General features: G+C 37.0%; 1 protein-coding gene across 1 annotated transcript; it reads left to right on the top strand.

The window, feature by feature from the left end:
- Nucleotides 1–10,436: 10,436 nt before the first annotated feature.
- Nucleotides 10,437–25,275, top strand: engl (endoglin, like). The gene is given in 17 exon segments (XM_055195056.2): nt 10,437–10,634; nt 10,981–11,033; nt 12,282–12,442; nt 12,525–12,662; nt 12,772–12,946; nt 13,061–13,229; nt 13,311–13,455; nt 15,122–15,314; nt 15,408–15,553; nt 17,652–17,807; nt 18,131–18,199; nt 19,591–19,800; nt 21,583–22,131; nt 22,211–22,280; nt 22,351–22,404; nt 22,536–22,631; nt 24,644–25,275. Coding segments are annotated over 17 exon segments (2,598 nt in total). The 5' UTR covers nt 10,437–10,494; the 3' UTR covers nt 24,718–25,275.
- The last annotated feature ends 160 nt before the right edge of the window (nt 25,276–25,435 follow it).

Raw genomic sequence — 25,435 nt, forward strand, 5'->3', positions numbered from 1 at the left:
TTATCTGTGCCCCCTCTAGGGGCGAATCTAAATATAATCTTTAATAAATGGACTTTTAACCATCATTTTTGTTCATAGTTTAGGTAAACTAAACATTGCGGTAGCTACTGTGTTTTGAAACTGTTTTGGATGATTTTTTTACATGTCCGCTGGGCTCTCCTAAATTTGCCAAGTGGTTGATGTCCTCAGGGCTACATTATGTTGACCCTGGGACACATTTTAATCAACCAATCAGATTTCATAAACAAGTTTGTTTCAAGTTTAAGCTTAAAACCAGGATTAGCTGCTTCTAGACCATTGTTTTTCACTTATTTTCCATTTGATTTTAGGGTTAGGTTATGGTTGGGTTTGGGGTGAGTTTAGGTTTATTTACAAAAATGTTACAATATGTTGCCCTGTGGACATCTCTCACTTGACAAAATCGTGTCGAGCGTGTCCGCTGTTGCTTATTTCATTCATAATTAATTGCATAATGAAGCAGGCGATTAAAATACCTAAAATCTCAGAAGTGAAGAAATTATCATATTTTGCATATAAAATAAAGTATCATGTAACGCAGCTCAGCTTTGAGTCATGACTCGTGCGATTCTCAAAATAAAAATTCATGTAAAATGCAAAACTATTGTAACCTTGATTTATGGTAACATTTACTTTAAATGTAATAAAATGATAATCTTTTATAAGTGAGCTACTTTTTTAGTAAAATAACAAAAATCACCACTGCTAATAATGCTCACAACATTCATTAAGACGACGTTTCCACCACACAGGTCTCCGTCAGGTCAGACAAACTTAATGTCATCATCGAATTACAATTATTTAACATTTCTTCAACAAGATCAGTCACACCTGATAGCATTTAAAGGCGGGGTGCATGATATGTAAAAAGACTTTGGAAAAGGGAGTCGGGCAGACTACCGGGGCACACTTGTAGCCAATCAGCAGTAAGGGGCGTGTCTACTAAATGACATCGTTGCCTGGGTTGCGTATGGATGGGGCGGGTCTATCAACAGAAGGTCCAGATTATATTGGGGTAGGGGTGTGTTTGTTAAGGTCATTCTTTTAAAATATCAAAGATCATGCACCCCGCCTTTAATTAAACACTCTTTATGAGCTACCTTTATCATCATGGGTATTTGTGTACAGGCACGTAAACAGCACACAACCTGTAAAATTAAATTAGTATGGATGGGGTTTTATCCAACATTTATCCACACTATTATCCATTATCCATGATTTATGATATGCGCTATTAATCTGCCAAAAGCAAGTAATCTGTGTGTTTTTTGGTTTAAAGTTAAAGGTGGGGTGCATGATCTCGGAAAGCCAATGTTGATATTTAAAATAACCTAAATAAACACGCCCCTACCCCAATAGAATCTGGACCTCCTTTTGATAGACCCGCCCCACACATACGCAACCCAGGCAATGATCGGTTAGTAGACACGCCCCTTACTGCTGATTGGCTACAAGTGTGTTTTAGTACTCAGCCCAACTCCCTTTTCCAAAGTGAAAAATAAAATAAAGCAGTACATCAGTGCAAGTGAGAGGACCTGCGCAGGTACCTACGCACATGCTAGAAATAAACCTGAAGAGCATTAATGCATGGACTAACAATTCAAAACACTTTCCATTTCATAAGCCCATTAAGTCCTGTAAGACCTCAACCTGAGCTGTGATGTCTCTACTGTATATTAAAGATGCTGCAGGTTTAGCGGTGGTGTTAATGCAAACCTTACTGTTGGACAACACCCTGTGCTTTGTGTTTGTTTTGTGCATGGAGTGAAGACAATACAAGAGGAAGATGTGTAGATAGTGTTGCCACCTGTTGAGAAGCTAAATTATATGAGAGGTTAAGACATAATGGCATCACGGCAATGCTGAGAGTGTTTTTAATTTAACACCCCTCAGAATAAAGTCAGCTTGACTTCATCTTCACAAACCCTCAGCGAGGTTAAACTGATGAGAGAAACACGTCAAAGAGCATGAAGAGAGATATTTGAGATAATGTCTCATCACTGCCCAGAGATGATAATGTGTCTATGGTGACAAAGAGGAGGGGTGTAAAATATAAGGTCATGATGTCCTTAATACAAGCTACTATCTTCTGGACAACAAAGTTTGCAAAACTTTGGGTTTGCAATTCACATTTCAAACTATTGAGTACCAGCTCCTATCTGAACCTATGTTGTGATGTTGTACTAGTTATTTTTAATGAATCAAGAGAGTTCACTTAACCCCACAGAAATGCATCTATCAAATGAGTTCGCTCCAGACGACTCAAAACATCGGACATATCCTAACTGAACATCATCAGTCGGAGCATTAGACAGCCGCAGTGATTAAAACTGCCCGCTGTTTTAAAAACATCTCTCAATCACATCATTAAATCACCAGCTGCTCCGGGATTTTTCGAATCCTGTCTTGTTTTGAACATTGTGCATTCCCTGCACTCAGAGTTCATCCCTGATTTGACTAAATTGACCTTGCATTTGGTCAAGAAAATGTTTTTCCTCTAACTCAAAATGAGACATTTTACTCAAAGTTCAACCTGATGCCAAGTCTAAACATGCCTTGAGGTCATCAGGTCGAAAATGCTGATTTAGCATCGTATGTCATGTTGTACGAAACCTTAAAGGTGCCGTATGTAAAGATGTTTATTTGTAGGCATAAATAAATAATAATAAGAGTTGTGAACATGAGTAATGCCATATCATGAGCCTCAAACACGATTGTTTTCTCCTTCTTACATAAACCTTGTGCATGTAAAAGACCGCTGGAAAACAGACCAATCTCACGCCATCGTATGTGCTCGTCCCTAAGTTCGCTTTCTGCACATGCGCACTTTCAGGTGTATATGTGTGGTGGGCTACAGTTTCAGCCCTTCATTGAAGCTTGCGTTCTCATCGTGTTTTTCCAAAATGTCTGAGGGTCGCAAGAGAAAAGGTGTCTACGAATTGTATGACAAGAAGAGAAAGGACTCTGAAGAAAAAAAAAGACCAGAGTATTTTTAGTAAATTATTTCACATGCTGGCGTGCGCTAAAAGCACAGGTTGGGCAGGTAAAGTTTGTCATGCTATTTGGAGAAATCCATTTAAAAGCACTGCTAGTGAAAGTTGATGTAAGCCATGATTAGCGATGCTAGCCCTGGCACAAGTCACGAACCGCGCAGACACTGTAAACATGCCTTGTACACAGAGCAAAGAGAGGAACTAGGCTCCTGCATGCTTTCTCTCTCGTGAACGCGTTTAAGAGGCGTTCCCTCTCGGGAGAAGGTAGAGTGTTGTACATGTGCATTTTTTTTAAAGTGGATGGGCGGTTCTTTTCAAAAAAGTTGGGAAAATCTTCCGCTATACCTTTAAATTACACATTCAATTAATTACAATGTTGTTACAATGCTGAGTTAGCGCTATATGCTACTTAGCGCTATATGCTAGTTAATGCTATATACTAGTTAAAGGCGGAGTCCATGATGTTTGAAAGCCAATGTTGATATTTGAAATCACCTAAACAAACACGCCCCTACCCCAATAGAATCTGGACCTTCTGTTGATAGACCCGCCCCACACATACGCAACCCGGCATTTGATTTGATTTGATTGGCTAAAAGTGTGTTTTGGTAGTCGGCCCGTCTCCTTTTCCAACGCGTTTTTCAAACATCGTGGACTCTGCCTTTAATGCTATATGCTAGTAAATGCTAAATGCTAGTTAATGCTATATGCTAGCATTTAGGCTGAAGTTCTACTATTAACGTTACTATTATTATTAACTTACTAGTCAGAAACGTCCATTAACAATCTCCAAACAATTGATTATTCCTCAAAATCTGTAACTTCATTTGATACAGACTCAAACATAAGATCTGTTTACACACACCAAGGTTATTTTCGTAAACGAAAACTGAAACTAAGACTAAAACTATCAGCTAAAAAACATTTTCGTTAACTGAAATAAAATTAAAAATTCATAAGAAATGAAAAACTAAAACTAAACGAAACGAGCAAAAGTTATTGAAAAACTAACTGAAATAAAATAATAATTATCAAAAATAAATATTCGTTTTCGTAATTAATAAGCTCTCATCCCGTGGCGGAAAATCTGAACAGGCTTTATAATAGACCCCTTAATCGCCTATGTCACTGTGACGTCACCGCTCTAGCTGGAGGCAAAACATAAGGAAGAACTCATAACAGGCGCGCTAAAAGTTGAGGTTTTGACTTTAAAATGTCGTCGTCTTGTGTTTTTGGCAACCAAAATAGAAGGAACAGCACTTTTGGTTCAAAGCAAAAGTTTAACCGGGTCCCGGCAGACATTCCTTCAGAGAAATAAAAAGGACAATTGTGGTTGAATGGACGGAGACGATCGCAAATAATGCTCGTGTTTGCAGTGCACACTTCATATCAGGTAAATTAATCTATGCATCTGTGTTGGTGTGTTGGTCTTATCTAGTACAAATCAGCAAGTTTCTGTTTTATAGGTGATGATAAGTCAACCGTCAGTGCACTAGCTAGCTTAAATGTTAAACAAACATACAGCGATAGATGTGTGTGCCATCCTTTGAATGATCTCTTAAAATAATCCCCATTGCTAATCATAGTTAGCCCAGGGATAGGTTACATTAGACAATAAGCCTTGACAAAATTCCACAAACCAGCCGAAAATACTTCATATGTAGGAAATATCCAAAACCTGGTTAAAATGTTTCCAATGAGAACAAGATACAAGAACTAACTGTTACAGCGTTAATTTACAAAAATAGCTTTTACGCAAAGTAAGTAACTTTACATATTCAGACAGTTCCGAACCTTCTTCTGCATCTATGTTTAATAAATCCCTTCTAAAATGTCCTAGCTTACGTTTGTCAGCATTGCGTCCGCGCCTCTTTTTGCCTCAAACTAATCCCCGCCCACCCGGAGACGTTGCAATGTTTACAAACTTTTAAGGAGTCTTTACTTGTAGATGGTGCTTTATGCATGTGAGATTAGCTGAGGCTGACAGCAACCTCAGTTAACTGATAAATATGCCAGACAGTCTAGCTGCTGTTAGCTGCTAAACTATAATTACTAAAACTATAACTGAAACTAAATAAAATAAAAACTAAATAGAAATGTGTTTGCAAAATAAAAACTAAACTAAAACTAACAAAACCATTCATGAAACTAACTAAAACTAAACTTAAATTTAAAGCAAAATTGAAAACGATACTAAAATAAAAACTAATTTAAAAAAGCAAAACTATAATAACCTTGACACACACAAAGAGCTACTGAAGGAGAAACAGCCAATCAGAGCAGAGCTCAATATTATTATTCCTGACTCTTTCAAATAAGAAAATGGACATTTAAAACTGTCTCTGGATCATTTTTGCACCTAATAAAGCCCCAAACCTTCTGTGTAGATATCAGAGAACAATTTAAAGCAACACTAAAGAGTTTTTGCTCTTTGCTCCCCCTACAGGTTAGAAGCGTAATTGTTCATTACCACTGTCGTAAATACTGCAGCATAGCTGGCTCTGATTGGATTGTAGGTCTGCCGTAAAGCAAGTTTTTGTAGTTTTCACTCGAACTACAGGACCACTAGCCGACGGTTGGAAACTTCTTTAGTGCGGTTTTGGCCGATAGAGGGCTGAAAGCGAATGTGAAAGTGCCGTTCACCCTGTTTTTCATGGATGAACCACTGAAACTTTTTTGGAAACGTTATTTTAAGGTAAAAAAAACTCTTTGGTGTTGCTTTAACAGACAGCCCAGTCTCACAAAATCTCGTTATGTAATGTAACTTTTTTATTTTTTTGTGATATTATCACAAATTTCTGCATTTTTTCGTGACCGTATAACGTCACAAAATATAAAATAATGACATCCCTACCCAAACCCAACTCTAACCCTAACGCCATTTTTTTAGTGACATAAAAAAATTAATCCGAAAAAATAGTATAACCCCAATACATAAAGTGATATTCTAATGCAAGCACCAAATCTAACGCTAAACTGAAGCGACAATGGTTTGAAAATAGAAAAAAGCAGTTGAGTAACCAATACGTGATAATCACACGAAAACAGGAATTTGATATACGGTCACGAAAAAACACGGACATTTGTGATAATATCACGAAAATATAATAAAAAATGTACGTGACTATATCACGAAACCTCATGAGACTGGGTAGTAACAGAATATTACAATGCATTCTTTGGCACCTTTAAATTTGCAACAAGATTTGTATATAGTGTATAATCTGAGCAGTACTCACCCTATATCTGCGTTCACACTGTCAATGTTCAGGTTTGACAACTGAAATCAAATCTGTATTCCATTCACATGTGACTCCTCCTGTAACCACAGTTATGGACGTATTTCAAAGATTGCACTTTCCTTGTCAACATAAATTATTATTTTCACATTGAACTGGCATTGTTTACACAAGAGAGTTGGTGTCTATAAGAAATCAACATTATAGCACAGCTGTCTGGTATCAGAAGATGAGCCGTTCATAATATTACAAAGCTATTCTGCATCACTGTTTGCTGTCATTTTCATGCACTCTGTACCTTAACGCAGTGACATCACATTTTGTCCAGTACCGTTTCGATCCAACATCAGGGCTCACATAAATAACAGAACTGTGTGTGAACGCAACCGACTCAAATACAGGTGTGAACTTCCTGTTCACCTAAAACAAACCATCTTTTTGTGTCGTTTTATGTATTGGTTTCTCTTTTTTCTGTTTTTTAAGCCATTGTCACTTGGGTTTGGGGTTAGATTTGGGAATTGCTTTAGGACGTAATTTAATACATAGGTTTCTTCATGTTTTCGTCTATTTTTGGGATTTGCTTCGATGTCATTTAATATATAGATTTCTTGTCTATTTTTAAACCATGGTCGCTTGGAGTTGGGGTTAGAATTGGGTTTTGGGTTAGGATATCATTTAATGCATTCAAGAAACCAATGCATTAAAATGACACGAAAGACGCGCCGTATTAAGTGAACAGGAAGGACTGCGGTATCATATGCACGCAAAATTGGAATTTGGCGTATGAGTTGCATGACTTTTCACACTGCGTGCTATTTATACGCAAATCATAAGAATGGGCTGATGACTCGATTGCTTATATCCGTGGTTCTCAAACTTTTTCAGTGTGCGGCCCCCCTCGTGTACGGTGCATTCCTTCGCGGCCCCCAAAAGAAAATTTATGAAAAATTTGTTTTAAAACGTAACATTTTAATTAGACAAAGCATATTAAAGTATAAAAAGCAGTGCTGTTGGTTAATAGCCTTATTTTTTTTTAGGTTTAATTACACAAAATCAAGTGAGTTTGTTTGACTTGTTGTGTGTTGTCTTAACTTAACTTTGCTTGTGTCAGTGAGTTAAATCTGCTCATCTGCAGACCGGAGCTCATTGTTCCTCTCAAGGTAAAGATAACAGTCACATCTTTAACTAAATCATAAGTCGCCGTTCTTTAATAGCTGGTATTATTGTTTACACTCGCTCTTAATCTGTTTATCTGTCTGTCTGCTCTCTTTCACCGCTGGATTGCAACTTCTTTCCTAACTGTGGCCTTGATCTTGCTTCAACTAAACATACAATAAACACTTTTTAGTAATTCACTGTTGTCTCTACATTAGGACAAGTATTATCTGTTAGTTAACCATGTGTTTTTGCAATTCAGATATATTTTAAATGTTGGCTTTTTTGTAGTTGTAAATGTCAATAAACTTGCAGAAACATGTAAATAAGTCGTAAAATATACATAAAATGCACCCTATAACTGAAATTTTACAAAGGCGAGAATATAAATACCTCCATACCCATAAATGTTAGTTTGCCATTTAAGAGTAACAAGAGTTATCACCCCTTTAAATGAAAACTATATTCAGAAATATTAAAGGTATGTAGACTTTTAAAGTGATTTTACTGTGTTATATAATGGAGGATATGGTTGGTTCGTGATTTAGTTGCCATGGTGTTCTGTTTAGTGGTAAAAGCAAATTGTTTAGTAGAATTTTTACATCAGCCCAATAACCCTCACCTGATCTTTTCTGTGAATATGTCAAAATGACCAAAAACAATATAACGTAATCATAAACAGTGAGCTGATTTGAAACCTCCATCAATAAATAAAGTTTTGATTTCCTTCAGGAATGAGGAATAAGAAAATGGTTTAAATTGAACAGTAAGGGTATTGATTAATTTTTTTAGGATTGAATTAATGATGAATTATAAATAATAAATCATTAAATCTCGCCATAATGGTTAACATCATTGGGGTAAGTCTGTATCCATGCTGGTTTGGTGCTGGGTTAGCTGGTGGTCATAACATATGTGACCCGTCACGGAAACCAGGGACACAAGTCGGCAGCACAAGTTTCGAGAAAATGAGAAACAAAGTTTTTTTTTTCAAAATTTGTGATTTTCGTTTTATTGCAGAATCTGTTAGTTGAGATCACGAAGAAGCCTCTCCATGTTTGAGATAGCAGTTTATGTATATTTAAAAGCGTACATTTTGCGGTTAAAATAGGCTTGTTTTCCGGAGATTCTAGCGTGCAGCGGGGGGCGTCATTGTCTGTGTGTATATTTACATATTGTATAAGCTTGTGTTTTCGCCTCCGCCCCCAAAGGGAACAGCGTGACTACTGAATAAGGATAATTCGCCCAAAACTGAAAATAATGTCATTAATGACTTACCATTATGTCGTTCTAAACTCGGAAGACCTCCGTTCATCTTCGGAACACAGTTTAAGATGTTTTAACATTAGATTTAGTCCGAGAGCTTTCTGTCTCCTCCATTGAAAATCTATGTACGGTTTCCATGTCCAGAAAGGTAATAAAAACATTATCAAAGTAGTCCATGTGACATCAGTGGGTCAGTAAAATTGTGTTGATGCATCGAAAATACAGTTTGGTCCAAAAATAGCAAGAATTACGACTTTATTCAGCATTGTCTTCTCTTCCGGCTCGAGCGTGAAGTCACGTGACTGTAGTGACGTGGCTGCTCTGTCCCTTAAGACACGTTTGCTGAGTTTTTTTTTTTTTTCAAACTTATAGCGTGCGTCTCCCCAGACTGTAAATGAAGCTCGGGCGCACAAAACAAAAGAAATATAAAAGAAGCTGGGGCGGAACAAATAACAGTCAACCGCATATACGTCAGCCGCGTCACTGACTTTATGGGGCGCCGCAGTCGGATGACGTCAAAGTACCGCGAGAGCGCTTCAAGAAATCTTACGGAGTAGTTTAATTTCGACTCGCTCTCGCGGTACTCTGACGTCATCCGACTGCGGCGCCCCATAAAGTCAGTGATGCGGCTGACTGTTATTTGTCCAAACACACAGAAGTTACACAGAGATCGTTGTATTCTTTATATAATTGGCTACATGTTTTGTCTATCAATATTTTCCATGAAGTCATTGGCTGATGGAGGAACGAGCGAGCGATTGGTAACATCTCTTAAGAACTTCACGTTTTCGATGGTGCTGTTTTTGGATTATCTATTTTAAATACAAACTTTGAAGGCGGGTTCATGTGTTTAACAGAACGTAAATACCGGAGTGTAATCTGATATACCCTTACATGTTACGATGTAAATAGTCCTCAGATTGTATATTATATTGTATTACCAGACGTTCATGCGAAATAGACTATATATCTATATTTCACGGATTATACGCATTTGTGGACAAAAATCATTGGATGATTCACACATCTGAAACAGACTGGATTCGACTTGTGATCCCCGCAAAGGTAACGTTAAAAGTCCTGTTTATTTTAGCATTTTGTCATTCGGACTTCTGTAATAAAATACTACATATGATGGTAGAACCTCTGTATCTCAAAACGGCTTTACAGGGGGTATGGCTTAGCTAAATGAGATGCAAATGAGCCCTATTGTCTCTCCAGCCAGGGAAAAGGGAAAGTGTTAACTTTTTTCTTTCTCAAATTTCTCAGCATTCTCTTTCTTGAATGTGTTACATTCAAATGGCCACAACTTCTCCAAATCTTATCAGATTTCCATGTAATTACACATCGTTGGAAAGCTTAGAATCTGCACTTTCAGAATCTATGAATAACTCAAAATGCCCCAGATCCGACTTGTGTCCCTACTTTCCGTGACTGGTCACATATGCTGGTATGCTGTTTTTTCAGAAGGAATTGATAACCATTCTTTTTAAAGCGTGAAGCTAAACAGTGGCTAATAGTAATCAATATACCAAAAAAACATGGTTACTACACTTTTACCACAAAAAACATGCTTACTTTTCGTAATTAAGAGTTAGACTACAATCTGAGTGAAGATTTCAAAATGTCTATATGTAAATACATTTTAAAAGAATGTGGGGTTTTGATCCACAAGCACAGTAGAAAGTATGTAATATGGTATTATATTGTTTTTACCTGTTTTATCGTTTCTGTCCCTCAGAAGAGCGCGCGCAATCGCTCTTCCCGCCTCCAGCACGCGCGTCTCTTCATAGCGGCCCCGCCCCCTCTCCATCAGAAACTATATGCCGAACTTCCCTCAGGCATCAAAGACTCGAACCGAGCTGTGTGAACTTAACCTGTGCGGGTGTCAGAAACACCAGCTCGTGCTGGAGTCTCTGTGGCTTTCGGGTGAGCAGTTACACGAGTCAAGATCTCTTTACATGTGAGTTTTTACAGCTTTGTTGTTATTGTGTAACAGCAGCACAGGTGGACAGTACCAAATAGTCTCAATAATTTTATTTTGCATGACGCATAATTTATTGTATCTGAAGTGAATTATGAAGATTACATTCTTTGTAAAACTGCAAATAAACAAGTTATGGCAAATATATTCATAAAGTGAAGGTATTTGTATGGTTAGTAGTAGCCTTTGCCAGAGTGAGATAAAGGAATAAATTAAAGTTTAACTTAAAATATAAAAGATTTAAAGCATCTGATTTATCAGCAGCAACTGAGGAAAACAGCATTTATGCATTTCTCCTCATATATTTCTTTAATGTGTGTGTAAGGATAATGCCCTGGACTCTCTTCTGCCTCCTGTTGTTGAGGGCTGGAACTGCAGGTACCTGAAGATGTCACTTAAAACACTTTTTTATACATAAAAGTAAATTTTCAAGTATTTGTATTTTATCAGCGTTTTTCTTTGGAAAACATACATTCCAAAGCATATTATCATAATTTTTACTCCACTACATTTCATTATTTCAAGTTTTTGGTTTATATTTAATATTTAAATACATTAAACATCTAGTATTTTTTTACTTAAGTAAAAAGTACTTTTGTACTTTTACTTAAGAAAAGTAAAAGTACACGGTTTTTATGTAATTAGGTATTCAATTAATTTTAATATGCAATATTAAAGGAATACACAGTATGATTCTATGCTTTAGGAGGTAGTGAAAATTTTTTGTAAAGTATTTTTTCCCCAAGACAAACACCCAGATAAAGCACAGATGCTTGGAAAATGTACTTAAAATACTTAAGTAGTGTCTGCCTCTGGTGTTTAGTCGAGAAGACAAGCTTTTTTGGTGAAAATGATGATCGTTTGGTTAGATACAGTAAGACCGTTATGCCTCGGTTGGTATTGTTTAGAGCCATCTGAAGCTGCATTGAAACAGTAAACTGTTGAGGTCCACTAAAGTCCTCAAAAAAGTTTTTTTTTATTTAATTTTCTCCTCGACTGAACAAAGAAAGACATAAGAAAATTATCAGGATTTTTTTGAAAGTGGAGGAATCCTTTAATATATAAAGGCAGAACATCCTATGTATCTGCTTAAAGGAATAGTCTACTCATTTTCAATATTAAAATATGTTATTACCTTAACTAAGAATTGTTGATACATCCCTCTATTATCTGTGTGCGTGCACGTAAGCGCTGGAGCGCGCTGCGACACTTTGATAGCATTTAGCTTAGCCCCATTCATTCAATGCTACCATTTAGAGATAAAGTTAGAAGTGACCAAACACATCAGCGCTTTTCCTATTTAAGACGAGTAGTTATACGAGCAAGTTTGGTCGTACAAAATAAACGTAGCGCTTTTCTAAGCGGATTTAAAAGAGGAACTATATTTTATGGCGTAATAGCACTTATGGGAGTACTTCGACTCGTCGCAGTAACACCCTCCCTCTCCCATTATGAGAGTGAGAAGGGGAGCGGACTTTTCAGGCGAGTCGAAGTACTCCCAAAAGTGCTATTACGCCATAAAATATAGTTCCTCTTTTAAATCCACTTATTTTGTACCACCAAACTTGCTCGTTGGGATGTTTTCCCGGTTCTAGGGTTGAAAGATGCTTTGTTTGTGTGTGTCAGTGTCCAGCAGCGAGCTGCAGTGCTTCATGTGGCCAGCGGGGGCGCTGCATCCTGTGCAGGCTCAGCTGGAGCGCATCGAAGCAGTGACGGGCTGTGCCGCCAGGGAGGGCGGAGCTAAAGAGACCCATGTGATTTCTGTGGGCAAAACCTCAAATAAGCAGGTACATCTCTGTCTTTGTAAAGATCTTGTTGGTCTGCACACATCATCATCATCAGACTCTCAAGTGTTCTGTCTCCTGACAGGTGACGGTGGTATTGAGAACTTTGAACCTTTTTCGCCCCGTCAACCGCCCGGTGATTCTGGTGCTGAGTTCCCAGCATGCCATGCGTTGGGTGGTCGAAAACGAAGGACTGCCACACAACATTAACCTGTTGGTGCAGGTGTGTTCTGATTAGTCATACACTGATGAACAGAGAACCTGGCATGTAGTAATGGGAGAAACAAAGCTTTGAATGAATTGAACCAATTGCTTTGCAAAATCTCCTTCAGGTGTCTCAGAACTCAACTGTGACGTCTGCGAGCGCGTCCGTGCGTGTGGTGCAGGTGCCGTTTCTACCACGACGTCCTCAAGTTCTGCTGGGCTGGGTTCTTCAGCGTCACTCCTCCATCTCCTCCCTCATACATGCTGTTCACTCAAACCGTGTTTCCCTGCGTCTGGGAGAGGGTAAGAAACACATGCATTCAGGAAAAACGTGTGATCTGGAAACATGTTTATTATGACATTTGATGCAAGTTTATTCATTGGCTCATGCTTTACTTCTGTCTGTCTGGACCTCAGATCCCAGCATGCCGAGCGAGTGTCGTCTGCGTTCTCTATTCATGTCACAGAACTATCAGGCGTCCGAGTTACATGAGCAGGAGGTGCATGGCTGTGTATCGTCTGGTGAACCTGCAGACACTGAGGTTCATATCATCAGACTTTGGTCTTCAGGTTCTGCTCTGTGTGGGTGAGTGACGGTCCTTCTAAACTGCTAAGAGACATCATTTATTTGATAAAAACCATAACACGGCACGGATGTGTCTTTCAGCTCTCTGCAGGCAGACGTGTCTGTCTTTCTGTCGCCCTCAGAGTCTCATTCAGGACATCACAACATCGTTCTCATCCTCAGCAGTGCCGTTTCTGTCACCTGGGCTTTGGTGGCTCCAGATGTCAAAGGTCACATTAGGGTTTATGTAAGGAATGACTGAACATTTTGAATTAAGTACAATTCAACATATACTTGAAATACTCTTTTATTTAAAAGTATTTCTCGGCTACAACATTGTTCACACTGATGTTTGTTGAAATCTCATTGGTCCAAAATCGTGCACCTAAGCTGTATATTAAAGTACTGTTATTTTTGTTAACGAATATAAAGACAAGAAATATTCATTTAAGGGACATTCCACTTTTTTGAAAAAAATGCTAATTTTCCAGCTCCCATAAAGATAAACATTTAAAGGCGCTCTAAGCGAATCTGTGTGACGTCACTTTTTGTTGATGTTTGAACTGTTTTCAAACAAACGGAGCGTAGCTAACTCCTCCCCCTCCCTTCTATGCTTTAATGAACGCGCCCAAAACCCATCCTCACCCTCAAATCCTTGTCGTTTATTGGCTGGAACACTTTGTTATGGTTTCTGTTTGTAGGTTTGGCCACTTTGTTTTTATTGCAGTTTGTGGAGCCTGGGCTGTCTACAGAGGTCGCGTTTTTTTACAGTTTGATCAACGGACAGGCAGCAAACAGATAGTGAGGAGATGTTTGCTGTATGTAACAAAAAATGTTTTATGGTCTAAAACGTGTGAATTCGCTTAGAGCACCTTTAATTCTTACCGTTTTGGAATCCATTTAGCTGATCTCCGCTGATCTGGCGCTAGCACTTTTAGCATAACTTAGCACAATCCATTGAATCTGATTAGACCATTAGCATCATGCTAAAAAAAAAACCCAAAGATCATTGCAGCAGGCGTAGTGATATTACGCACTGCCCAAAAATAGCCCCCTTGGTTACTTTCAATGGCAGGGGACTATTTTCTGGCACTGCGTTATATCACTACGCCTGTTACATCAGCAAAGTCCTTGATTATTGCACCAGTTTGAGAGTATAGTTCTTAGCCATATCTGCCTAGAAAATCACAACTTTTAATTTTGAAACACTTTTTTAGCGCAATGCTAATGGTCTAATCCGATTCAATTGATTGTGCTAAGCTATGCTAAAAGTGGTACCGCCAGACACGGAGATCAGCTAAATGGATTCCAAAATGGTAATTTTGGTATAATGGTATAATTTTTACTTGCGCAAAGACAGGTTTGAGGAATAACGTGTTTTCATGGCAATCGCGCTGCCCAATTACCGTTATTCTTAAGACGATGACGAGACAACACAGAGAGCATTAGACATTAATGGGGTGTACACACCAAATGGCAATTAAACGATTTGGGTGAGTAGATTACATACAAAGTCAATGCAAAGACTCGAATGGCGAGAATTGGATGGCGTGATTGCTGCGAAAACACGTGCTATTCGCCTCAAACGCGTCTTCGCACAAGTTAACAACATTCAACTCAAGCTAAAAATTCACAAAGTTAAATCCTGTGAGTAATCTAGAGCAAGGAATGGCCCTCATCAAGCCATGTTTTTAACCCCTTCCCTACAATAATGAGACATTTCACCATCTCTGTGTATTCAAATAAGCTAAGCCCCGCCCTTCAGTTCTTATTGAAAATCCTGTTTTACTCTGCAATACAATCAGGTGTTTCACTTCATCAGTTACCTCGTCCTCTTCTTCTTCTCTGACATTTTAAGTTGAGGTGCTTTTTAGAAAACACTTTTTTTCACTTACATCGTTTTTTTTTCACAGTCATCCACCAGTGTAAATCTACTGTACTCTCAAAGTCCTGAGCTGACCGTGACCAGCACTGTGACCTCTGACCTCCTCAGCCCTTCTGATCTCATAGAATGGGCCAATCAGAAAAACATCTCCAACGTGACCTCTTATACTGAGGCTGACCTGGCCAATCGCTTTGTGGTGAAGTTAAGAGGAGGAGGACAAGGTGAGATGAGTGATGGAATAAACAGTTGTTGTGTAGAGTGTGTTGTGCATCATAACACAGCTGTTGTGTTGTGTTGTGCTGTGTGTGAGTCAGGTGGTGATGCTGATGTGAGTCCGTCAGAGAGCAGGAGGCTGAACATCTTTCAGGAGGATTTAACTGCACACAAAATCAGAGATGCGATCAGCTGTCAGTGTGATGAAGTGACTCTTAATGTTACTGTGGATAGACACATACTACAGGTGACACACATCCTAAAGGCCTCATTTCAGATCCATTTCCTTTTTTGATAGGGATGCACTGATACAACATTTATGTGCCAATACCGATATTTGATTACTTAGAATGACATCTACCGATACAGATGGAAAATGATACTTTTTGCCATATGGGTTGTAAAATTAGAAATCTATTTGTTGTCCCTGAAATACATTTTGAGATATATGTTAATATTTGAAGGTTAAAATATTTTAGTTAATATTTAATTAAACAAAATGTATTTAGCATATGAAGAGTTTTGTTGCAAAACGAGATAAATCCGTTTTTAACATTTTTGTCAAAACATGTTTATTATTATGTTATCATTATGTTATTTTGTTTTATGGTGCTACTTGTATTTTTTTAAGTTATGAAAGTTTAAATGAAAAACAAACCAACTGCAGTTGAATTGATATTAATTGGAATGCACAACCAAAAACGAGATTTGCATAACTTAACTTCGTTTTGCAACGAAACTCTTCATATATTTAAATAGAAATAGAAATAAATTTTTGGGCAAATGGGAATGTAGCACGTAACTTCCGGTAAACTCCGCAAAGAAAAAATAACAAATTTCTTTAAACCTAGTTTATTTATATAACAAGCAAAAAAACAACACGTAGATTACTTAGGAAACCAAAACATTTGTTATTTTCGACGAGGTATTTGTTCAAGAGTTCAGTTTAGCAACTAGTCAGACCATTAAACAAACGAAACCGGAAGTAAAGTTTGGATCCAGACGTGTATCGCGTCAGCGCACGTGCGTCCGATGAAACCGTCTATATTTGAGAATATTTGTTTGCCATATGAGTTTACAGCTTCTACAGAAATGAGAAGAAATACAACAGTATACACTTAACTCATTCACCGCCATTGACGAGTTATCTCGTCATTTATGAGTTCACATTTAACTAATAAATATGCCTTTCTGGACGAATTTCAAAGTGAAAGTGTAATACCGCTTTTATCCACCAGCGCCAAACCGAATTTATCAAAAACGGAAGTTAAAAAGATTTAATGATTTATTTTAACTGCCTTTATGTTTGATAGTCATTCTGAGTCTGATCTCTAACATAAATTCCTTTACAAAAACACAATTTTTTAAGCTTTTTGTTCAAAATTTTATTTTTGAAGAGAAATATCCATATTTCAGTGGTTAAATTAAGTAGAAAAAGTAAATATATAATGAAACGTTTTTTCCCCATTTTGTTTGTGTGTTTGTTTGTTTATTGTTTGTTTGAAAGCAGAGGGTGTGTTCTTTAATTTGATATAATTTGTATATTTATATATTTATAGAAAATAATTTTTCCTGCAAGGAATTTTGCGAAAATTTTGTTAAAATCACAAAAATGCAGGTGGGCAACTTTTCTTAAAAAGGCTGGCGGTGAATGAGTTAAGACACTATTTGTTGCGGTGTCGTCACTGCCTGCAAGAAACCTGACAAATCTCCAAATTCCATGTTAACGCAATTTTCTGCATTGTCGGTTTAGTGATTTGCATGTAAACACATAAAAACATGTTTCTATAGTACGCAGATTTTATCCACTTACCGTGGCGGCAAACAAAATTAAACATGTGTTTGGGGTGTCATGTGTGTGGCTCATCATGTCAAAATATGTGTTTGTTGCGTCATGGGAACCTATGTGTATATCGCATGTCGTATCAAAATACGTGCATACGCGTCAAATGGTTCATGATAAAAAGAGACGCTCACGTCTTGCAAGACACTTAACACTAAACTCTGATGACACATGAGATTAAACAAGTATCTGGCAAACGCGATCGTCTCGTTTATTATAAACCTTTACACGTGATGCACATAGGTTCACATGACGCTGTGTTTTGATGAGTTTCGCATTTGTGCCTCATCGGAAAAGAAGTCACGAGCCAGCACTGTCCACTTATTGTGCATGTAAACGCATTCGTTGTGACCCAATATCTGATGGTTGGAAAATTGCTTTTATCTGCCGATACCGATTATAGGCCAATGCATCAATGCATCTCTACTGTTAGAGATATTACAGAGATTTATTTTGTGATGTTTTTCAATCTGTATGTTGTTGTAAACACACACACACACAGGTGATGTCTCTGTCCGTGATGACCGTGAGTCTGCGTGATCACGGCTGTCAGGCGAAGGTTAACCGAACTCATTTTCTGATGAATTTTCCTGTGATTTCCTGTGGCACCGAGGATGAAATGGATGAAGTGAACAGAAAAGTGCGCTACACAAACACGGTAAGATAGCATCAAGCAGGTTCTTTGGATGGACGTTTTGAGTTCTGAATACGGTTTGTAACAAACAGGCTTATGAGATGAAGATAAATTTGATTTCTTTTTATGTGACACTGTCATCTTACTTTTGAACGCGGGTCACGCTGTACTACTCTTTAGTGTAAATGTGTGTGATTACACTTCAGTATTATAAAAATACTTCCTGTTATTTGGCTTGACTAAAGTCATACAGTATTCTCATCTCACTTTGACCCAGATCAAACTGAACTGAATCCATTAAAAAAAAAAATCCCATAATGCTGACCTATTTAAATCTTATTTTTAAGGTGTTTCTATGGAAAACATCAGACGGTTCAAATAATCAGACAGATGAGATGAATCCACTGGGTGTTCAGGTGAGTCTGGATATGTTTTAAACCCTACTTCAGCTATCTGCTGTCCATATAGGCCACATCCGCAACAATTTCCCCTTTTTGAGTCTGGAGGTAAAAAGGTGATTTTCCCCTTAAAATTAATATAACTTATATTAATTATATATTATTAATATATATAATATATATATATATATATATATATATATATATATATATATATATATATATATATATATATATATATATATATATATATTATTAATATAATCAGGCATTATTTTGTCTTTTTTAAAGAAGATACTTTAAGGTTTTTCACTGAAGTGTTTAGAATTGTGAATATTAAACAAAATAATTGGTATAGCAATTTAAATTAATAAAAAAATAAATAGTGCAATAGTATGTATTTCATATTTTAAACAATAAAAATGAAAAAAAAAAAAACAATTCTCCCAAAACACAACAAAAATAAAGCCACAAGTCTCAACTAGTTCTGTTTCAAATTTCAAGTCAAAGCCACATTTTAAAATCAACATTTCTGTCACACTTTTAGTGGTTTTACCAACAACGACCACTAGGTGTCAACAGTTTGCTGCATACTCTTGTTACAAATTAATAAATGACTGTTACTGCATTATTATTAATGCAAAACGGTTTTGAAATATAAAAACTACATTCTTAGAGCTTTCCAACAAAATCTAGTTTTTATTATTATGTCATGTTTATAGGATATTAGTGGTGTAAATATATAATTATCCATATGTATTCCTATGGGGTAGGTAACATCACAAAATGACTGTCACTATATAATTTCTAACCTCAAATGGTCTTGAAATATGAAAACTACATTCTTAGAGCTTTCCAACAATATATAGTTTGTCAAGATTATTTCAGGTTTATATGATATGTAATAATAAATATGTAATAACACCTTGGGCCCACTTGTTGGCCCGTGACATTTTAGGAAATTTCTCTTACTACATCATTCGTTTTGCAAAATGGTGATCAAATATGAAAACCTCAATCTGAGAGCTTTCAAACAATAAATATTTTGTCAAGATTAGTGTAGGGTTAGACTAAGAAATAAGTAATGCCAAACATCCTGCCTGGCCCTTCAGCTTTATAATGGCATTGGATAGTGCCGCATTTTTAAAGCACCAAATAGTGCATCCATCATAATCGAATTAAATGTCCTTATAAAAACTCAGAAGACATTTCATAACTGTATGGATTAGTTTCGTTTTTGATGGATGGAGCTTTTAAAATGGGGCACTAAACAATGCCTTCAGATTCTTTATGCAGGAAACCCCTGAACTATAATGCCAATGTATGATGTGTATATATGCAGCATAAACTTTATTTTTGTAGACTCACTGTGTTTGTGTCTAATACTCTGTTTTTTTCTCTTCTTTTAGATCAGCTGTGAGGTTTTTCTATCCAGTCCTGTGAATAAAGTAGATGTGAGTCCATCATCTGGACCAGTTGAAGAGCTGCAGTCAAGTCACTGGATACAGAGATCCCACACCTCCCCAATGCTGTCCATGGAGCTGTTTGTAACCGAATCTTATGAGAGGAGAGCGGTGGGGCCGTGTGTCATCACTGCATATGATCGACTCTATGTACAGGTCATTATTATTTTCTTAAATCTGTTTTATTCTTACTGTTTTCATCTCTGGCGCCTGCACAAGGTCAGAGCTGCTAACATCATCTGAAGAGATTAAATAACATCAAGGTCTTGAGATTCCTTAACATATGAAGGCCTGTTTAAAACTTTGCTATTTCTGACCATAATCTGTTTCCTGTCCTGCTAGAAGCTGCATGCAGTACAGTATGTGTTCCTGAAAAGCATTGTGTTATCATCACTAAAGGTTATGGGTTCGATCGCAGGGAACACACATACTCATCAAATGTATAGTTTGTAACACCAGCTGCGTTTGCTTTACTAAAACGTAATTTTTTTTTGTCTTGCGATAAGTCGTTCCGAAAACGTGTGCCGCGATTTTATATTTCATTTTTTAGTTTTTGTTTATACTGTATGCACAAAAATAACAGGAAACATAAGCCTAGATTATTAAAATACTATAGAGTTTCGACTTTCGCTTATTTTCATTTTATTATTTGTACATGGCATAATATAACATATTAAGTTTATATTAAGGAGTTTTGACTGTTTTTGAGTTTATATTGTTTATTAGTGGAACATAACATGATTTAAACATAAAACAAATTTGATCGTTGTCAATCACAAAGAGTTGTGTCATCATCAGAACTCGAATCGCTGTTCTGGTACTTCAATGCCATACTTCACAGTCACATGCCGTCGGCGCCAGCTCAAGTCTGATAAAATTTCGGTATGTACTGCTTCAAAATAGCCGCCGATTGGTCTGCGCAGTGCCCATAGACTGTAAAAAAAAGATAAACGATGCGATACCGCTTCCTTCCATTGTTATGAGCTGAACCTGTACTGCAGCCAGCCACCAGGGGGCGATCAAAGAACCAGCAGCTTCACTTTTCAAGATGTATGAGGCACACTCGGCAGCGTTGCATAAAATTGAACACACCTATTGTGTCCATTGCAGTTTTGTGATATATGCCTTGTTCAAATTGCCTAAAAACCATCTCGCCCAATCGTAAAAACGTTTTTGCCATATATGGGAGTTTATGAGAAATTGTCATTGGGCTCCTTTTTAATGCGCTATTTCAGTGTGCGCAATTTGAAGGGTAATGGATACGCAGCTACTGTAAGTTGGATGAAAAAGTCAAATGTATAAATGTAAATCTAATGTCACTGATACCATAATATCCATAAGGATCATTTATGTCTGTATCAAAAACACTGCAAAAGAAAGTTTATTACTTTGTTTTGAACGAAACCCTGAGCTATAGTGATGCTTGACTTAAAGGGGACATTGCACAAGATTTTTTTAAGATAAATAAATCTTTGGTGTCCCCAGAGAACATATGTGAAGTTTTAGCTTAAAATACCATATAGAGGTCTTAAAATTGACATTTTGTAGGTGTGAGCAAAAATGTGCTGTTTGTCCTTTGAAATGCAAATGAGCTGATGCAAACACTGATCACCATAATGGTGGTTTGTTGCAATTTAAACTTAATTGTGCTGTCAATAATTTTCTCTCTCTGCACTAAATGTCAGTGCTGTGGTTGGATAGTGCAGATTAAGGGGCGGTATTATTATTATTATTATAATATCCCCTTCTGACATCACAAGGGGAGCCAAATCTTAATGAGTTATTTTTTCCACAGGCTTGCAGAAAATGGTTTACCAAAATTAAGTTACTGGGTTGATCTTAATCACATTTTCTAGGTGATACGTCCCCTTTAATAAACATTACTAACAAACAGAACTGTGTTATTAACATTTGTCTGTTTGTCTGTCTGTCTGTCAGATCTCAGTAGTGGCCGGCGTTGAAGACGCCGTGGAGCTGAATTCATGTCGGGTTTCATCTCTATCAGACCCGCAGGCTCACAGTGACTGGCACATCATCAGACGCTCCTGTCCGTCTGACCCGACCTTTACACTGACCAACAGACAGACTGAAGAAGAGAGACACAATTCAACTGAGAAAGACCGTACGACACAAAAACATGTCAGGAACGAGAGACAGCTGCTCTAAAGCTGGAGAGAGACAGAAAGTGAAGACGGGAGATTGAGACGATTTAAGCGGGCAGAGACGGACAGATTCAGAGCTATGATGAAACCTGAAGTACACAGAAGAGAGATGAGAGATGTGATGATGAATGAAGAAGAAACTGCACATACACTGCGATTTAGTTTCATCTTCAGACCCGTGTTTAATAACTCCATTCAGTTCCTACACTGCAGTCTGCGTCTGTGTGTGTCAGGACTTCAGACCGATGAAAAGCCTTCAGTTAACAGAGTTTGTAAACAGGGACAACACATACCTGCATTCACAAACACACCTGCATCACAACAGGTAAAACATCACAACACACCTGTCAATCAATCTTGACTTTATTTGTATGCCTAATAAATCGACTCATTTCTTTCATCAGTGCGAGTACAGAAATCTCTCTCGGCCGGTATTGGTCACGTCTCCTGTGGAGTTTATGGCGCCTCCTGCTGGTTTGTAAAGTTTCATCATTACTTAAAAGTACAGCGTTGTGCATGTTTAACTTGTATTTATGTGCGTCAGGTAAACTTTCTCAAAAGCAGACTCAGATGCCAAGACATGCGCCTTCACCGAAGGGTTCGTTTATTTTATTCTGTTATCTGTGTGTTTGATGATTAATAATTCATGTTGACTTACGAATAAAAGAGCATTTAACAGTTTGTCTAAAACAACAATTATTGTTGTTGTGTTGTTATATTTGTGTTCAGAAGCAGACACAGGTGCAGTGCTGGTGATTGTGTTTACAGCGTTTGTGATGGGCTTCAGTCTGATGGGGGCGCTCTGGTGTATCTACACTCGCACTGGTATAAACACACGTACACATCATTTAAAGGAATAAGAAATTAGCCCTTAATTTACTCACTTTTAAGGCGCATTGGAACATAAAACTGTATTTATTTAGGCATAGATGAATAATAAGGTTGTGTAGATGGTAATGACATATCATGAGCCTCAAACACAATTGAAGAGTTTCGTTGCAAAACGAGATAAATCCTTTTTTTTTACATTTTTGTCAAAACATGTTTATTATTATGTTATCATGTTATTATTTTGTTTTATGGTGCTACTTAGCGCTATTTTTTAAGTTATGAAGGTTTAAATCAAAACAAACCAACTGCAGTTGAATTGAAATTAACTGGAATGCACGAACAAAAAACAAGATTTCTGAACAATTAAAAAAACGGTGGTTATCTCGTTTTGCAACGAAACTCTTCAATGGTTTCCTCCTTCCTATGTAAATGTCGTGCATGCAAAAGAAAACAGACCAATCACAACATAACACCAACTGTGATGTTACAGTCCAGATGTACACCCAACATTAAATTAACTACAATGTTGTTACATGCTAAAAACAAAGTTGTGATTGCTGAGTTAGCACTATATGCTACTAAGCGCTATATGCTAGTTAATGCTATATGCTAGTTAATGCTATATGCTAACATTTAGGCTAAAGTTCTATTGTTGATGTTACAGTTATTTTTTTGCAGGTCCATACTGAAAAAACACAAACTTACCACCCAGAAACGTCCATTAAAGGCGGAGTCCATGATGTTTGAAAGCCAATGTTGATATTTGAAATCACCTAAACAAACACGCCCCTACCCCAATAGAATCTGGACCTTCTGTTGATAGACCCGCCCCACACATACGCAACCCGGCATTTGATTTGATTTGATTGGCTATAAGTGTGTTTTGGTATTCGGCCCGTCTCCTTTTCCAAACCGTTTTTCAAACATCGTGGACTTCGCCTTTAACTATCTCCAAACAATTGATTATTCCTCAAAATCTGGATCTTCACCTGATACAGACTCAAACATAAGATCTGTTTACACACACACAGAGCTACTGAAGGAGAAACAGCCAATCAGAGAAGAGCTCAACATTATTATTCATGACCCTTTCAAATAAGGCAAAATCTTTTCTTCATTTGTTGAGTTTTATTGCATCCGGTTTGTGCATTTTTATTCACAAAATTCCTACAAAGTATATTGTCTCCCAAAAAAATATGTCCTTTTTTGTCAAATCTAAAATGCGTTGCATGTTTCACTCATCTTAAATAGCAAACATGCGTATATAGACTTATATTTTTTCTGGACTGTTCAGACGTTTTAATATATCGGAAATAAATGCATTCTCTGAGAAATTATATTACGTGTTTTGACTACAAATGTCACGTCCATAACGCTGAAACATATTTAGCCACCAGTATGTTGCATTTGAATGTAAACATGATGTACATACCTTTAACCCATTGTTTTGCTCAGATATATACATGTTGTTGTTAATTTAAAGGGGACAGAGAATGAAAAAGCATTTTTACCTTGTCTTTGTTGAATAATGGTAGTCTACACACATTCACAAACATACAAAAAGTGCTAAACATGCTAAACATCTCAGTCTCATAGAAATTCCTCTTTTAGAAATGTCAGCCAGAAAACAGCCCAATCTGAAAAACTGATGCTTATGACATCACAGGCATCTAACTGCCCCTCCACTTTAAAATAATTGGCTACATTTTTTGAGTGGCAGCAAAGTCAGCCAATCAGTAATGAGATTGCAAGTTAAGCCAGTAGGGGGAGCCAAATAGGTGCAAAACCACTTGTTTAAAATCCCCCACCCTAATAGAGCTATCTGAGAGATGTTTTTAGGAAGCTTCTAATGCATTACAGACCCAAACAATTTTTTTTTGTCTACATGTCACATCACAGAACAAGGATAAATACTCCGTTCAATCATTCTATGTCACCTTTAAGCAAACTAAGCCTTTTACAGCTTTGCTCCCATTAGACTTGAATTGATTGGTGTTGTTTGGCAGGGAGACAACATCCTAGAGAATATGATCGTCAGCAACCAGACATCAGCGCTGGATCAGATCAACACTTACCGTAAGGTGAAATAAACACAGAAGTGGATCCTGAACAAACAATGTGATTGTGTTATAATGTGACCTTTGCTTTAGTAAAGTTAAGTTTGTGCATCACGGATGTGAGGTCTGTAACCCAGCTAACAGAGAAAAGGTCTAACAACATTCCTTGAAAGTTTCCAAAAATGTTACGCCAACATGCCAAGGTTTTAAGAACTTTTATTGGTTTTCTTTCACACAATGTTTAAAACAACTGTTTACTATATTTGCTTGTTATGTAAATAATAGAGAAACATTTTATAATTATAAAACTGTTACATAAAACATTATTTCTGAATTTTCTGTAAAAATATTGCTGTAGAAACACAATTCACTTATTAGGTTTAAATAGTTGATGTTTTGTTTAATTTAAAGTCGTCATTATGGTGACCAGTGTTTGTTTAAGTTGGACTCATTTTGTTGATAGTTTTTCCCTGGTTGTATTAACTTTGTGAGTAAAACCACATCTGTTATGGTAATGTAAAGTTAATAATGCATCATCTAATTAATTAATTTACTCATCAAAAGTTTATTTTTTGTTTAAACTGAAGTCCAGAACTTTTCTCTGTTAGCTGGGAATGTTTTCACTTGCTTATATATAAAAAAATAATCTCACTGTCTGATAGATGTGTGTAAATATGTGAGCTCATTAAATGTTCTGTCATTGAGTGGTTTAAGTTTTAATAGTTACAGACATACAAAAAT

Source organism: Misgurnus anguillicaudatus, chromosome 19 (genome assembly GCF_027580225.2).
Source record: "Misgurnus anguillicaudatus chromosome 19, ASM2758022v2, whole genome shotgun sequence".
NCBI lineage: Eukaryota > Metazoa > Chordata > Actinopteri > Cypriniformes > Cobitidae > Misgurnus > Misgurnus anguillicaudatus.